Source organism: Giraffa tippelskirchi, chromosome 7, assembly GCF_054371585.1.
Source record: "Giraffa tippelskirchi isolate mGirTip1 chromosome 7, T2T-mGirTip1v1.2.pri, whole genome shotgun sequence".
In the NCBI taxonomy this organism is placed as follows: Eukaryota; Metazoa; Chordata; class Mammalia; order Artiodactyla; family Giraffidae; genus Giraffa; species Giraffa tippelskirchi.
In genome coordinates this window covers 117,452,222-117,469,956 of record NC_137281.1, presented here as the reverse complement: position 1 = coordinate 117,469,956, position 17,735 = coordinate 117,452,222, and the positions used below count along the sequence as shown (strand labels likewise).

Genomic DNA, 17,735 nt, shown 5'->3' with positions numbered 1-17,735 from the left:
CTTCTACCCTTTAGCAGCTCTACATTCCCCAAGAACCTCAGAATCCTTGATGGGATCTTCTGCATCTGGCCAGCAAATGAGGGAAAAGAGAGCAGAGCAGATTTCCCAGGAGGTGTTTTAGGACAAGACTGAATATGGCATCTATTATTTTGACCCACAAGTCAGTCATAGGCCAATGTATTGCAGGGAAGATTGGGAAACGCAGTCTGTTTGTGTGCCTTGGAGGAAAAGGACTTAGTTCTATAACCAACTAATTAGTTAAACCTGCCACAAATACTGAGGTTCATGATGATCATCACCATAAGTCACTGCTGAAAAAAGTTGAAATTCTACTTAATATTTTCTACTTAAGGACAAGCATCACATGTGGACCTTATTTATACAGGTGTTTACCATTTCCATTATCAATTGCATTTTTCTTAAGCCCAAACTTACCTCGCCAACTAATTCAGTAAACTTGAAAACCTCTTGCTATATAAGCTGGAGTGCATAATCCATGTAAACATGTCAATTACTCTTTTGTTAAATTGGCAGAATGTGAAAACAGATGGTACTGGTCTTCTGTTTCTAGCCACAGAGCAGTAAATATTAGTTGATGGTGCATGAAAGAGATGCAGCTTAAGAGGATAGAAACTAACTCCTACGAGTATGAAAGTATTCTGTAAGGAGAAAACTATTAGTAATTCTAAGTGAAACCCTGATAGTGTGAGTTATCATATAACATACATTCTTAGGAACTAGAATGGATGATCTCCAGTCTAGAGCAAAACCAGATTTCACCTTCTTAAAAGATAAAAGATAATTGGTTGCTTTCCTATCTCCTTTCCTGTGTCCATTCTCTATAAGAGAGACGTGGGAGGTGGGGGACAAAGGGGAGAGGGTGATAGCTAAGGTGTTGCTACAGAAAGTTAGACAAACAGAAGTGTTCCTTTCCTGAAACTGTGGGAACCGCAGGGATGAGGGGGATGTGGGAGGGTAGAGAGCTTGCAGAGTCCAGGACAGTGGGTTTGAGGAGGGCTGTAAATTCTGAACAGAGTGCCCAAGTAGGGAAAAAGGCAAAACTGCTGCAGTTATAGAGAAACGAAGTGTAAATAGGTTAAGCAAATAAACTGAAGGTCTTGTCTAGAAAACTGACTAGGACACTGCTCACAGCTGGCATTTACCTGCTTACCAAAGCATATCTTATCTTTGACCTTTTAAAAATTTCTGTTGAGCCATTTTTTTTCTTTTAGCAGTTACAGTCTTTCTATCCAAACTTAGTTTATATGCATTCTTTTTTTTTCATTGAGATATAGTTGATTTACAATATTATGTTAGTCTCGGGTATACCACAGAGTGATTCAGAATCTTTGTAGATTATTATATATATATATATATATACATATATATAATATTCCATTTATAGTTTTATAAAATATTGGCTATATTCCCTGTGCTGTACAATATATCCTTAAAGTCTATTTATTTTATACATAGAAGTCTGTATCTCTGAAACCCCTCCTCCTATCTTGCTCCTCCCCACCTCCCTCTCCCTACTGGTAACAGCTAGTTTGCTCTTCTGTGTTTATCGCTTCTTTGTTCCAATCATTTGTTTTATTCTTTAGATTCTACCTGTAAGTAATAACATATGGTATTTGTCTTTCTTCATCAGACTTATTTTCTAAGCATAATAATCCTCCAGGTCTATCCATGTTCTTGCAGAAGCCAACATTTCTTTCTTTTTATGGCTGAGTAATATTCAATTTTCAACTGTATTCAACACATACACCACATCTTCTTTACCCATTCATCTGCTGAGAGGCACTTAGGTGACTTGATTATCTTGACAAGTGTAAATAATGCTGCTGTGAACGCTGGCATTCATGTATCTTTTCAAATTACTGTTTTCATTTTCTTTGGATGTATATGCAGGAGTGGAATTGCTGAGTCATATGGTAGTTCTATTTTAGTGTTTTTGAGGAAACTCCATTCTATTTCCTGAATAGTTGCACCAATTTACATTCTCTCAAACCATATACTAAGGTTCTCTTTTCTCCACATCCTTTGGACAACATTTGTTATTTGTGGTCTATTTTAATATAGCCATTTTGACAGGTGTGAGGTGACATCTCATTGTGCATTTAATTTGCATTTATCTTATGATTAGTGATGTTGAGCATCTTTTCCTGTGCCTATTTCTATCTCTGTCTTCTTTGGGAAAATGTCTATTCATGTCTTAATTGAGTTGTTTGGGCTTTTCTTTTTATGTTAAGTTGTATGAACTGTTTATGTATTTTAGATATTACCCCTTATCAGTCACACCATTGCAAGTATTTTTTCCCATTCAGTAGGCTGTCTTTTCATTTTGTCGATGATATCCTTTGCTGTGCAAAAGCTTTGAAATTGAATTAGAACACGTTTTTAAATTTTTGCTTTTGTTTCCTTTGGTTTAAGAGAATGATACATAAAAATTACTATGATTTATCTTATCAAATGTTCTACCTATATTTTCTTCTAGTTTTGTGGTTTCCAGTCTGTTACATTTAGTCCTTAATCCATTTTGAGTTTATTTTTATATATGGTGTGAAAAAATGTTATAATTTCATCCTTTTACATGTAGCTATCCAGTTTTCCCTTTACTGATTATTGTGGATATAGATGATTTTACTACTTTTGTCTTTTAACCTTCTTACTAGCTTTGTCAGCGAAGGGAATGACAGCCCACTTCAGTGTTCTTGCCTGGGAAATCTCATGGACAGAGGAGCCTGGTGGGCTACAGTTCACAGAGTCGCAAAGAGTCAGACATGACTTAGCAACTGAGCATGCACTAGCATTGAATGGTTTATTTACTACCTTTACTTTATACTTGCTTTTACCAAGGAGTTTTTCTTTTTTGTAATTTTTCATGTTTCTCATTGTGGCCTTTTCTTTTTCACTTATAGAAGTCCCTTTAACATTTCTTCTGAGCTGGTTTGGTGGTACTGAACTATTTTAGATTGTCTCTAAAACTTTTGATTTCTCCATCAAATCTCAGTGATAGATTATCCTTGATTGTAGATTTTTCTCTTTGATTACATTTTTTCTACTGAAAATCAGCTCATTGACTTATGGGAGTTCCCTAATTTATTTTCCCTTGCAACTGTTAATATTTTCTCTTATATTCAATTTTTGCTGTTTGCATTACAGTGTGTCTTGGGGTGGTCCTCTTTGGGTAGATCCTATTTGGGACTCTCGGTGCTTCCTGCACTTGGAGGTCTGTTTCCTTTTCCAGGTTAAAGAGGTTTTCAGCTGTTATATGATATCTTCAACGTGTTCTCTGTTCCAATCTCTCTCTTCTCCTTCTGGGCCCTCTGTCATGTGAGTGTTAGTACATTTGATTTTATTCCAGAGATTTATTAAACTTTCCTCATTTTTTAATTCTTTTTTTTTTCTGTTGAGCTTCAGTGATTTCCACTGCTCTGTCTTCCAGCTCACTGATCTGTTTCTCTGTATCATTTAATCTACTATTGATTCCTTCCAGTGTATTTTTCATTTAGTTTGTGTATTCTTCATCTCTGTTAAACAATTTTAACTTCTCACTTTGTTTTTCCATTCTTTTCCTGAGTTCTTTGATCATCTTTATAATTATTACCTGAACTCTTTCACAGGTAGATTACCTGTCTCCACTTAGTTCTCTTTCTGGGGTTTTATCATGTTCCTTTTTTTGACCCATGTTTCTCTGGCATCTCATTTTGTTGATTTGCTATTTTCATTTCTCTGTATCTAGGAGGTTATGTTTCCTGACCTTGGAGAAATGGCCTTTTGTAGGAGACATCTGTCCATCAGCCCACTCCCCACTGGTCACCAGAGCTGCCTACTCTAGGGGTACCCTGTGTGGGCTGTGTGGATCCTTCTGTTGGGGAGGGTAGACTACTGGGGCAGGCTGGCAGGCATGACTGGCTCCAGGTCCAGTTGTTTACCAGGCCCAGCCTTGCACTGAGGCTGCCAGCTGCTGATTGTTGGGCTGGGTCATGGGGTGGCTGTTTTTCAGAACTCATAGGGTCCCCGGTACTAGAGCTGTCTCCCTGGTAGGTGGAGTTGGGGTCCAGGATATCCTGGGTTGTCCACCCCACACATGGGTGAAACCAGGTCTTGGGACTAGTGGTGACTGACTAGTGGGCAGAGCAGTCTAGTTGCAAGGTTCAGCAGTCCCAGAATTGGTGTCAGACTGCTAATGGTTGTGCCCTGTTCCTGACACAGCTGGCTGTGGGGTCCTGAGCATCCTGAAGCTTGTCTGAGCTCTCTAGTGAGTGGGGCTGGTGGGGAGAATGGCTGAAGAGCCCAGGATTTCTCAGAACTGGTGTTTACCTGCTGCTGGGGTGAGGGCCCAACTGGTCCTGGGCTGGTGCTAGACTGCTGGCGGGTGGGTTTGACCCTGCCATGGTGGGCTGCAGGACTCAAGTTGACCTTGGGCTGGTGTCTGCTCACTGGCAGGTGGGGTGAGGCTCTGGTCCTAAGGTTAGAGCAGGCTTGCTGGTGGGGGTGGGGAGGGGCGCAGGGCACCTGGGATTCTGGGGCTAGTGCCTGCCCAGTGGTAAGTGAAGCTGTGTCTTATGGTCTCTAGCTGCAGGGCCCTGGGGGCCCCAGCATGATGGTGTGTAGGGCCAGGTCCTGGGCCCTCATGGGCAGGGCAGTGTCCAGGGGTGGCTCTGGGCTCAGGGACTCTTAAGGAAGCCTGTCTGATGATGGGTGGGGCTGTAGTTGGCACTGGTGAGTGCCATGAGACATCCCAGCACTGGTGCCCTTAGGCTAATGGGTGGGGTGGGACTGGGTCCCCCAGGCTAGTAAGAAAAGGGAGGATTCAACAATATTGGTTGCAAGCACTAATGTCCACATGGTACAAGGAGGTCCCCAAAGTGACTTTAGCCAGTGTCTCTGTCCCCAGGGTAAGCTCCAGTTGCCCCCCTGCTTCTACAGGAGACTCTCTAGGATCAGCTGGCAGGTCTTACCCAGGCTCCTTTCAAATCTGTTTGTGTCCTGGGTCTGTAAGTATGTAAAATTTTGTGTGTGTCCTTTAAGAGTGGAGTCTATTTCTCATAACCCTCTGGGTCTTCCGAAAGTTAGCCCCACTGGCCTTCGAAGCCAAATGTTCAAGGGCTCATCCTGGCACAGGATCGCTGGGCTTGGGAGCCAGATGTGGGCTCAGACCCCTCATTCCTTAGGGAGAACCTCTGTAATTGTAATTATTGTTTGTGCATTGTCCACCCAGGGGCATGAGGCTTGACTGGACCATAATTCTGCCCTCCTACCTTCTGGTTGTGTTCCTTCTTTTTATCTTCAGTTGTAAAAAGGTCATTTGTGATAGATTTGGGTCTTTTTCATAAATAATTATTCTGTAAGTAGCTGTGATTTTATTGTGTTGGTGAGAGTTCAGCTCAGGGTGTTCCTCCTCTGTCATGTGGGAACTCTCTCATCTACACATGTTCTTAATATTTAAAGGATTAAAAACTAAAGTTATATTCAAAATGAACATAATTTGAATATGTATTTTATTTAAAATGTAACTTAAAATAAACTATAAAAATTAAAAATTTAAATTGTTTTCCTATTTTTTTGGATGTAATTCAAATATAGTTTTCAGAAAAGTATTTCCTTCTAAAATACTCAAACATACGTACTAAAATGAGAACAAATGCAAGTTATTATTTCATATATGTGTTTACATAAATCACTTGAATAAAGCTAAAATTTAATGAGTTAAATCTCATAAATATAAATTTCAGACATAAAATTCTTGACAATTCTATAATTCGAAAACCATCTGGTTGGCAGAAAACCAATATCAGGCTTCCTATATGTATATGGAAAACTACATATATACAAACTTTGCAAGTAATATGAATCATTGATTATTCAAAATATCCCCCTAGCTAGTAGTATATTTGCTTTGCATACTACATTGATTCATGAGCACCTTCAAATGCATGAATTGGACCCAAAGAAAATGGCTGCTTATTGATACTTTCATATGCAATAATCTACTGCATGTATGCTATCCAGAGAAAGAACCTGGTGGGTTGATTAGTTTATCCTTTCTCTTACACAAATGCTTCTATAGCTTAAATTCCTTCCCTTATTCCAATCTGTAACTATTTCTGTTGTCAACAATGGCAATCTGCAAACCTTGTTAGCATTTGGACACCATCACCTGTGGTTTCTAGAACAGAGAACAAAAGATATTACAGTGTTCCTATGGGCTTTAGAGAGTATTAATCATAAGAGCAAGTAGTGTTAGTCACAAAGACAGATGTTTAGAGTTATGGCTTGTTCTGTGCTAGTACCAAGTGTGGGATCCCCAGTGATAGAGGAGGCTACAAGCTATTTAATTTTTGAGTTTGTATTTGGGATAAATAGAATCCTCTTTATGTGTGGGCTGCTAGGGCAAGAGTCTTCCCTTATCTGGGCTTCAGGGTAGTAGTGCATTAAATTCTGATCTATAAATTTATCAAATACATGTTTCTTCTTACGGTATGGAGGGATACTAGACATCCAAAGGGAGAGAACCAGCAGTGAAGGGGGAAAGGGTGAAATAAATTTGGAGGAAACTGAAACAAAACATCACCTAATTCATAATTTTGCCTAGGAGTTTGGTCTGTATGTACTAACACTTGTGTTTCTGTGTGTAATGTATGTGTTCTCCCTCTCTGCCTTTTTCTTGGTTCTGCAAATTGTCTTGAATTATTGTTTAAATAATTTGAGAATGTTCAGTTTGGGGTGGTGATACCTCTTGCATTTATTATTGGGATTTAAGCCCTCTGAGGGTTAGAGTCAGGTTTTGAAAAGCAAGGATGCCCTCAGTTACCTTATAACAATCTAATTTCTTCCATAAGTGCTTTTAGCCTGGAATATTAATTAAAGCATGTTCCTATTATAAATCAAAGCCCTTAGCTTGAAGAAGATTCACAAAACCTCAATTAGAAATTCTCAGATGACACTTTCAACCTGCATATAGTTAGGAATATTTTGGGTTTGGCTGTGTCTATACTTAAAGCCAGAATTGGCCAAAATTCATATTGAATAAAGATAAATGTGTCCAGTAACACTACTTTTGTCTCTATTTCCCAGTACTGTATGTCCAGATTGAAATATGGTTTTTTTTGTTTTGTTTTGCTTTTTATTTTTTTTATTTTTTTTTTTACTTTACAATATTGTAGTAGTTTTTGCCATACATTGACATGAATCAGCCATGGGTTTACATGTGTTCCCCATCCTGGACCCCCCTCCCACCTCCCTCCCCATCCCATCCCTCTGGGTCATCCCATTGCCCCAGCCCTGAGCATTTGTCTCATGCATCGAACATGGAATGGTGTTCTGTTTCACATATGATAATGTACATGTTTCAGTGCTATTTTCCCAGAACGTTCTACCCTCACCTTCTCCCTCAGAGTTCATAAGACTGTTCTATGCATCTGTGTCTCTTATTCTGTCTCGCATATAGGGTTATCGTTACCATTTTTCAAATTCCATATATATGCATTAGTATACTGTATTGGTGTTTTTCTTAATGGCTTACTTCACTCTGTGTTATGGGCGAAATATGGTTTTAAGCTACAGTTTTGAGCAAGAGATTTTTCAAAAGTTACATTTAGAAAATATTGCTATATGGGAAAATAATCTTTAAAAAGTGTGGATATATGTATATGAATAACTGATGCACTTTGCTGTATACCTGAAACTGACACAACATTGTAAATCAACTATATTCCAATAAGAATTTTAAAAAGAAAAGAAAATCCTGATTAAAGAAATGTCAGAAGAGTCATAGAGTACAAAATAATTTTAGCTGAACTTGTAAAGAAAAAAATCAGTTGTCTTAGAAGTTAGATATATTTCTTCTCCTTAATTCTTTAAGTATTAAATATCCAGGCCAGAAATGTAATCTACTCTTTCACATTTCCAGTATTAATCAGGACTTATGCCTCCTAGTTTGGTTCATGTTTTATTCATACTTACAAGTTTTGATTCTTTCTGGCACTTTGCATCAGGCTAAAAGTAGTCAAAATATGAAAGCTTGCAGATAAATAGAAAAATGTTGATATGTTATCACTCTTTAACTCAGCAGAATGCTCACCTTTTCCAGGAAAGCACATTAGAGCATTCACATTTCTACATAGGACCAAACAGATGATTTTTGCATTTTGTAAAATTTCAGGTCTGTCTTTAGCAATTCACTTTGCCTTAACCTCAGATATAATATTTTCTTCCTTTCTGAAATATGAATAATAAAAGTAGACTAGAACACAGCATTGTTGGCAAACCACATGTTATTAAGTGTTTGATTTTACCTATTACAGAACATGAAAAGCAGAGGTTATGCAAGAGCACTGATTATATGAATTTGCATTTCAAAGTGAAATGGTTTTATAATGAATATGTGCGGGAACTTCCTGCCTTCAAGGATGCCGTTCCTGAATACTCCTTGTAAGTAGTGATTTTCACCCCCAAGTTTATTCTCAATTCATAGTCCTGTAAAATTACACCTGAATTATGCAGCCCTAAAATCTCTTCACGTAATCTTCATTTGAATGCAGACATTTCTGTTATGAAATTAGCATTAAATGATTTGCATATCTTTGACAAGCATATTTAATTGAATTGTGTTGCATTTTTCAAGTATGTCTTACTTGGATATTCAAGTCAAAGAGAAAGAAATACATAATGCATAATGGCTCACACAATGAAATGATTTCTTGTAAAAGTGCTTGAACTCGGATTTTGTTAGGAAAATGAAGGGGGCTTGTATATTGATCTATATAATCCACATTTCTCTTTATTTCAAACCTAAACATGTCTTATAAATTTATATTTCTAAAATAGAAGTCACTGTTAAACGGGTAACATTATCCTAAGCATGTTTCTATCAAATACAATTGTAATCACACAGTCAGATTTATAAGACTGTGCATTTGATATTTGTCAGAATTCCATTTTATTCTGTTGAAGGGGGTCTGCCATATCCTAGGCACTATGCCAAGTGTTGTAGGAAATGGAGAATAAAATAAAGACCTCACCTTGAAAGGAGCTTATACTCAAGGAGACATGGACAAGGACAAAACTTATGATAAAACAAGGCAAATTGAAATAAGTACTAATTCAAGTAGTATAAGCAAAATGCAGTGCGATCTCACAAAAGAGATATATTACCCCTATTTCAGTGACTCTACAAGGTAACATTTAATATAGACTTTGAAAGATTGGTCAGGTTATAACAAGAAAAGGAAAGAAAAGTTCTGAGGGTAATTACGGAAGAAGGAACACATGGGCTGTGGCCCATGGGGAATAGTTTAGTTTCAGTGAAGAACACAATATTTTTATAAAATTAGTAGAAGGTAATGTAGGAAAAGTGCTTTTGACTAGATTACATAAGTACAGTGAAGCTTTTGCTACTTTCATTAGGCATTGTGGAGGTTGGAAGAGGCAAAGAATGGAAGGGGTAGAGAAGAGATTTAGAAGGTAGTGAGTAATGTAATGATAAGATTAGAATACCTATTTATATAACTTTTCTCATAGAAGTTTATAAGCTAGAATGAGATACCAAGAGAAGTAAAAAGTTTACACATATTAGTGTGACTGTGGTAAAAATGTAAAGGATGAAGATGTGTGGGCGATAAATTTCCAAGATAGAATTTACAGAATTTGTCAGCTAAATACACTTGAGGATAGAAGAAAGAGTTAAATATGCAGTACAAGTGTCTAAGTGTTGGTGACATCATTGACTGGTAGTAGGAAAATAAAAAGGGGAGCTATTTGCCAGAGACTTCTGCTTCTGGCTCTGTCTGAACTAACTAAAATCAGACTAACATGCTCACTGAAGACCAACTATAAAAGCTGAATAAATTAAACAGCATCAGAGAGCAATCAAGGCAAGTCACTAAGGATTGAGGCACTAAGGTCCCTGAGAAAAGAAATGCATTGAGATGAACCCTGTGTTTGTTGCAGCTTCTCCCCAGTCCTCTCCAGCTACGTTCATTTACCAATTCGCCATACCAGTCATGGTGGTCAAACAGAGAACAGTAACCCAAGGTTTATAGTGATCTCCTTGGGCTAGAGAAACAAACATTGGTGTTCAGGGCTATAAAGGCTGCTTGGTCTTGTGGGACCAAGATCTCGGAATAAAGGGGACTACAGAGAAGTAAGTACAACATGTTGTATGCAGTTTCTTTTTGAGGTGTTCTCTGATTCCTAATCTGCCCATGTGTGGAGAGTGAGGCAAAAATAGAGTAGAATGCAAGCACTAAGAGATTAAAAACCTATGTAGAGACTTCAACATTCTCACAATGTCGGGGAGACAAAAATTAGAAAGTAAGGCTTTCTAAGGAAGAAGCACTATAAACATCCGTTTTTCAGGTGAGACCCCTGAAGGACTCTGTTCTAAAAATAAGAGCAAACTGGAAATAGACCAGCCTAAAACCCAGCCTTTCCTGGATCTTAGTGATCTTCCCACATTCTGTCTACAAGCAGAAACTTAGATCCGCTCTGAAGGAAATCATAAATCAAAGGTTCCACAATGTTTCAAAGACAATGCACAATATTTAAAAGGTTAAAGATTGCCAGACAATAGGACCAAATAACTAGAATCCAAGAGAAAAAGAGATATTAGCCTTATCAGACATAGTTTGATAAGTCCTTCAAATTGTGGGAGGACTTCAACAGTAAAAAGGAACCTATAAGAAGAATAAATTGGACATCATAGAACTGAAAAAAGAAAAAGTTAGGAATGTAATAGATGGACCTAATGGCAAAATATACACAGCAGAGGGCCTAAAATAACTGAGCCATAGAAACAAAAAATACAAATATAAAAAAAAAAATAGAACAGGGATATATGGGGCAAATTATAAAAAGGTCTGGTGTACAATGAATTGGGTCCCAAACAAAGACAAGAGAGAAAGAATAAATAGTATTTGAGCAGTGTGTAAAAAGATACCAGGTGTGGATTTTGCAAAACTGTTGAAAAGTTTGAAACTGAAGTTCAAGAATTTCTATAAATCCTAAGAAGGATAAATGCAAGGAAAACCACCTGCAGGCACATCATAGAAAACTGCTTAAAATCAAAAAGAAGTAAAACTTAAGTGTACTGGGGTCAAGGAAGGGAAGACACTACCTTCAAAAGAGCTGCAGTAATACATTTGACTGATTATTCAACAGAAGTGACTGAAACCTGAATACAATGCAATGATATCTTTCAAGTGCTGAAAGAGAGCAATTAGAATTCTACAAGCATCAAATATATCCTTCAAAAATAAAGGAAAATAAAAACATTTATACAATATAACTGGGGATCTTCCCAACCCAGGAATTGAACCCAGGTCTCCTGTACTATAGCCAGATTCTTTACCAACTGAGCTGCAAGGGAGGCCCAGCTGAAAAGCTAAGAGAACTCATTTCCAGGAGACTCTCATCAAAAATATGGTCTAGGCCTTCAGACAGAGGAAAATGACTCAAGATAAGAATACAGTAATAAAGAATTAAAAGTATTAGAGAAGATGAACAAATTAGTACATTTAAAGCACATTAGCAATATAAAATTTTAAAAATTTGTAGAATAAAATATGCATAGAATTAAAATAGAGGACAAAATAGCATGAAAAGGTAGAAGAGTGATAAAGTTAATATGAGGTCCTTGGATTCTTTGGAAGGTGTAAATACTCATTTTAAAAAGCTTTTACTATATCTTGGGTGTGTGTGTTATCATTTATAGTGGAAGCCCTTAATGTATAATATAATACTAGGCGTCAAATAAGATTATGGGGAAGGAGGAGAGAGTAAACAAAACTACTTAAAAGGCAAAATCAAGAAAGAAAGGAATGAAGTAGGAAACTGGGGGTGGGGATGAAAGATGATAGATTTAAAATTTAATGTATCAGAAAATTAAGTGTAAGTAGATTAATATTCTAGCCAACAAGTATTATTCTACTAGATTAAATAGTAAAACCCAAAATATCTTTCTTATAATTTATTCACCTAAAGCATGAGAGTCTAGAAATGTTAAAGGATGAAAAAATAATTGAAAGGAAAATTGTGCAGCTATATTAATATTAAAAAGGTAGATTTTAAGATAAATACTTTTGAGAGAAATTTTTCATGATAATTAAGGGAGCAATTCAACAAAAAGATGTATCATTTCTAGTGGAAAGATATCACATGTTCTAGGATTGGAAGAATTAATATTGTTAAATGGCCATACTATTCAAAGCAATCTACAGATTTAATATGATCCCCATCAAATTACCCATGACATTTTTCACAGAACTAGAACAAATAATCTAAAATTTATATCGCACCATGAAAGACCCCGAATTGCCAAAACAGTTCTGAGGAAAAAGAACAAAACTGGAGGTATAACCTTCCCAGACTACAGACAATACAACAAAGTAACAGCAATCAAAACAGCATGTTACTGGCACAAAAACAGATATATGGATCAATGGAACAGAATAGAGAGCCCAGAAATAAACCCACACACCTACAATCAATTAATCTTCAACAAAGGTGGCAAAAATATACAAAATATAAAGACAGTCTCTTTAGCAAGTGATGTTGAGAAAGCTGGACAGCTACATGTGTATCAGCGAAGTTAGAACATACCCTCATACCATGCTCAAGTATGACACCATAAGACTCCTGGGAGAGAAGAACACAGGCAAACATTCTCTGACATAAATCCTATCAGTGTTTTTTATTAGATCAGTCTCCTAAGGCAATAGAATTGAAAACAAAAATAAACAAATGGTACCAAATCAAACAAGCTTTTGCACAGCAAAAGAAGCCACAAACAAAATGAAAAGACAACCTATGGAATGGGAGAGAATATTTGCAAACAGCATGACCAACAAGGGATTAAATTCCAAAATACAAAAACAGTGCACATGTCTCAACAACAACAAAAACAATCCAATCAAAAAATGGGCAGAACAAATAAATAAATATCATTTTTCTGTTTGTTCAAGCTTAAAAAAAATGGGCAGAAGACCAAAATATACAGTTCCCCAAAGAAGACATACAGATGGTCAATAGGCACATGGAAAGATGCTCAACAAAACTAATTATTAGAGAAATGCAAATCAAAACTACTGAGATATCACCTCACACAGGTCAGAATGGCCAACATCAAAAAGTCTACAAATAGCAAGTGCTGAGAAGGTGTTGAGAAAAGGGATCCCTCCAACACTGTTGGTGGGAATGTACACTGGTTCAGCCACTGTGGAAAACAGTATGGGGGTTCCCTAAAAAACTAAAAACAGAGTTGCCCTATGATTCAGCAATCTCACTCCTAGGCATATATCTGGAAAAAACTAACTTGAAAAGATACATGCACCCTCAAATTCATAGCAACAATATTTACAATAGGCAAGTCATGGAAGCGACCTAAATATCCATTGACAGATGAATGGATAAGGAAAATGTGGCTCAAATATACAATGGAATATTACTTATCCATAAAAAGTATGGAATATTGCCATTTGCAGCAACATGAATGGACCTAGAGGTCATCATACCAAGTAAATCAGACAGAGAAAGAAAAATACCATATGATATCACATTTATGAAATCAAAAATATTATGCAAATGAACTGATTTACAAAACAAATACTCATAGACACAGAAAGCAATCTTATGATTACCAAAGGGGTAAGGTGGGATAAGGATAAATTAGGAGACTGGGATAAACAGATACAAACTACTATATATACAATAGATAAACAAGGCCCTACTGTTTAGCACAGGGACTATATTCAGTACCCCATAACAAACCAGAGTAGCAAAGAATATGGAAAAGAATATATAATGTAATATATACAACTAACTCACTTTCCTGTACACCAGGAACTAACACAACATTGTAAATCAACTGTACTTCAATTAAAATTTTTCAAAAATAAAGTTTAAAAAGATATATCATTTCTAAATTTGTATGTATTACATGACATGTCAGCAAAATATATAAAGCCAAAATTGTCAGAAATAAAATGAAAAATAAAATCTACAATTCTATTTGGAGATTACAATTCTTTCAGAAACTGAAGAATCAGACAAAAATGTCATTAATAAAGACATTTCAAAACCATGAATAAGACAGAGACATTTATCTACCAGATATATCTCTGTCTGCTCACCCAGAGTTTCCACAAATTTTCATAGATATCACTTACACACACACACGCACACAGAATACCTATCTATAATTTATAATTAACCAGCAGTGAGAAAATACACATTTTAACAGACACACATGGTGCACTTACCAAAATAGACTATCTGCTAGACCCAAAAGCAAATATAATGAATTTTAAAAGCTTAGAAAATATACTGTATGTCCTTAGACCACAGATAGGAAATTAAGCAGATACTGTCAATCATTCATAAGTCAAAAAATAAACCCCAGTGTAAATTACACAGTATTTTTAACTAATGATAAAATATAACATGTCAAAACTTGTGGATTGCAGCTAAAACAGCAAATAGAGAAAAATTTATGGCTCTAATTCTATAAAAAGAAAGGAAAAACTATAAAATCATTGATGTAAGTTATCAGAAGAAATATTTAAAATCAAGAGAAAATAGCAAAAGAAAATATCAACATGACCTGGGATAAAAATAAAGTAGAAAATTTTATGTGCTCGGTTCTGTCCGACTCTTTGCAGGACTGAAGCCTGTCAGACTGCTCTGTCCATTGAATTTTCCAGGCAAGAATACTTGAGTGGGTTGCCGTTTGCTACTCCAAGGGATCTTCCTAACTCAGGGATCAAACCTGCATCTCTCCTGTCTTTCGCTTTGGCAAGCAGATTCTTTACCACTGTGCCCCCTGGGGTTAAAAAGCCAAGTGTGTTTTTGAGAAGATGATAAAAATCCAACAAACCTTAGCAAGGGCAGTGCAAAAAAAATGTCAAAAATTACCATTATCAGGAAAAGATATCACAAAAAATCCTACAAAGATAAAAAATTATTAAGAGAGCGTTTATGGTAGGCCATTTAAAAGTTAGATAAAATGTATAAATTCCTTTAAAACTAAAACCAAGCTAGCATAACAAAAAATATAAAATCTGAATGAGTCTGTAAGTATTTTAAAATCTGAAGTCTTAATTAAAACTCATGTCACAATTAAAACTCCAGGCCCAGATGGTTCCAAATGGAATTCTTCCAAATGTTTAAGAAAGAATATCACCAATGTAACACAAACTGTTCCAGAGAAGGCAGGAATACTTCTCAAACCATTATTAAGGTCAGCATATCCTCACTACTAAAACTCACTGAGAACACAGCAAGCAAGAATAATTACAGGCCAATTTCTCTCTGAACATAGTTAAAAAAATAAATGAAATATTAGCCAATATAAAAAGGCTAATATAAACATGACAAAGGGGAATTTATTCCTGGGATATGAGATTAAACATTTTAAAAGCAATGAACACAACTCACCACATTTAAATTATGAAGGAGAAAAAATTTCTACAATCATTACACTAAACTTATAGCAATAATTAGATAAAATAGAACATTAATTAAAAATCGAGGAAACTCTCTTAATCTAATAAAAGAACCCCCCCCATTTAAACAAACTATACAAATGTACTTATGGATAAAATTTTGAAAACTTCCCCATGAGATCAAGAATGACCAATTTTATTTATATATATATAAATATATATATTATATATATTTATTTAAAATATATTATTATAAATATATTATATATATATATTTTTATATATATATATATATGGCTTCCTAGGTGGTGCACTGGTAAAGAATCCACCTGCCAGTGCAGGAGACACAAGAGACATGGGTTCAATCCCTGAGTTGGGAAGATCCCCTGAAGGAGGAAATGGCTACCCACTCCAGTATTCTTGCCTGGAAAATTCCATGGACAGAGGAGCCTGGCAGGCTACAGTCCATGGAGTTGTAAAGAGTCAGACATGACTGAACACACACACACACACACACGTATATATATATACCTAAATCACTTTACTGTACAGTAGAAATTAATACAACATTGTAAATCAACTATATTTCTACAAAATGAAATTTTTAAAAAAGAACAAAACTGATAACTGATAACATCACTTTTATTTAACATTGTGTTAGAAGTCCCAGGCAGTACAGTAAGACAAGAGAAAAGTCTAACAACTGTAAAAGCATATAATGATGCTGTCAATATGTTTTTATGACATAATTATACATCTGCTGCTGCTGCTGCTGCTGCTAAGTCGCTTCAGTCGTGTCCGACTCTGCACGACCCCATAGACAGCAGCCCACCAGGCTCCCCCGTCCCTGGGATTCTCCAGGCAAGAACACTGGAGTGGGTTGCCATTTCCTTCTCCAATGCATGTAAGTGGAAAGTGAAAAGTGAAAGTGAAGTCGCTCAGTCATCTCCGACTCCTAGTGACCCCATGGACTGCAGCCTACCAGGCTCCTCCATCCATGGGATTTTTCCAGGCAAGAGTACTGGGGTGGGGTGCCATTGCCTTCTCCGAATTATACATCTAGAAAATTCAAAAGAAACTATGGGAAAACTAATAGAATCTAAAATGTGAGTGTAGTAAGTTCATTGAATTTCTATATGATAGCCACAATTAGAAAATTACATATACACAATACCATTTAAATGACATTAAAACCATGATAAAGACTTGTGTGAAAGATGCGCATGCCCTCTATTCAGGCAACTATAAACTATTACTGAGAGATACTTAAGATGTACTCAATAAAAATATACAATATTCCTTACAAGATGCATTATTGTAAAGATGGTAGTTCTCCCTTCATTGATGCAATACAATTCCATAAGGAGTGCAGCAGCTCTTTTTGTGCAGATTGACAAGTTTGTTCAAAAAAATGTAGTACATAGAAATACAAAGGGCCAAGACTAGCCACAGCAACCTTGAAGTGGAAGTAAAAAAGTCGGAGAACTGCACTATCAGTTGTCAAGACGTATTCAAAAGCTAGTTATTATTGTATAGTGTTGTGTGTGACAAATAGACGAATGAAATAAAGTAGTCTGAAGACAAATCCACTCGTTGCTGTTAATTGATTTGCATCAAAGATGCCAACTCAGAGCAGTGGGGGTAAGGATGACCTTGTAAATAAATGGTCCTAGACAACTGTACATCCATTGTACACCCATATGGAAAAAAGAACTTTGAAACTTAGACCATTCACAAAACCCAACTGCAGGTTGATTGCAGATCATTACAATTTAAAGGTGAGCCTGCAGGATCAGTTACAGGAGACGAGTTGTGGTAGATGAAAGCCAGATGGCAAAGCCCTGAGAAATGAGAGAACGACACAATGGGGCACACAGCATACAAGATCTACGCTTTACAGGATTTTGAATTGTAGAGAGAATCATAGAGTGGGAATTGAGAACTAGTCATGAAACAACATGAGAAGGGTCAAGAGAAAAGATGGGACTGAAGGTAAAAGGGAAGGCTAGATAGATAGATATTGGCCGCCCTGCACAGCATGCAGGATCTTAGATCCCCAGTCAGGGATCGAACCCATGGCCCTGCAGTGGCAGCTCAGACTCCTAACCACTGGACTGCCAGGGAATTCCGAGAAGGGGATATATATAAGAAGTGAAGATAAAGGTCTTCAAGGTAGCAGGACTAGAAAAAGAGAATGAAAAGAGGTTTTTGGTCCTGAATTACTCTCAGATAAGAAAAAAGCAATACTGCATTTACTGTTCATTGTGTGTGAATGACAACTTTTATAGT

The 17,735-nt window shown here is 36.5% G+C and overlaps 1 protein-coding gene across 1 annotated transcript in view; it reads left to right on the top strand.

The window, feature by feature from the left end:
- The window catches only part of UNC13C (unc-13 homolog C), a 1,717,543-nt gene that overhangs the window by 1,574,903 nt on the left and 124,905 nt on the right, over nucleotides 1–17,735 (top strand). Inside the window, exon 50 of the mRNA XM_081513848.1 lies at nucleotides 8,313–8,439. Coding sequence (XP_081369974.1) covers nucleotides 8,313–8,439 — 127 coding nt within the window. The remainder of the gene's footprint in view (nucleotides 1–8,312; nucleotides 8,440–17,735) is intronic.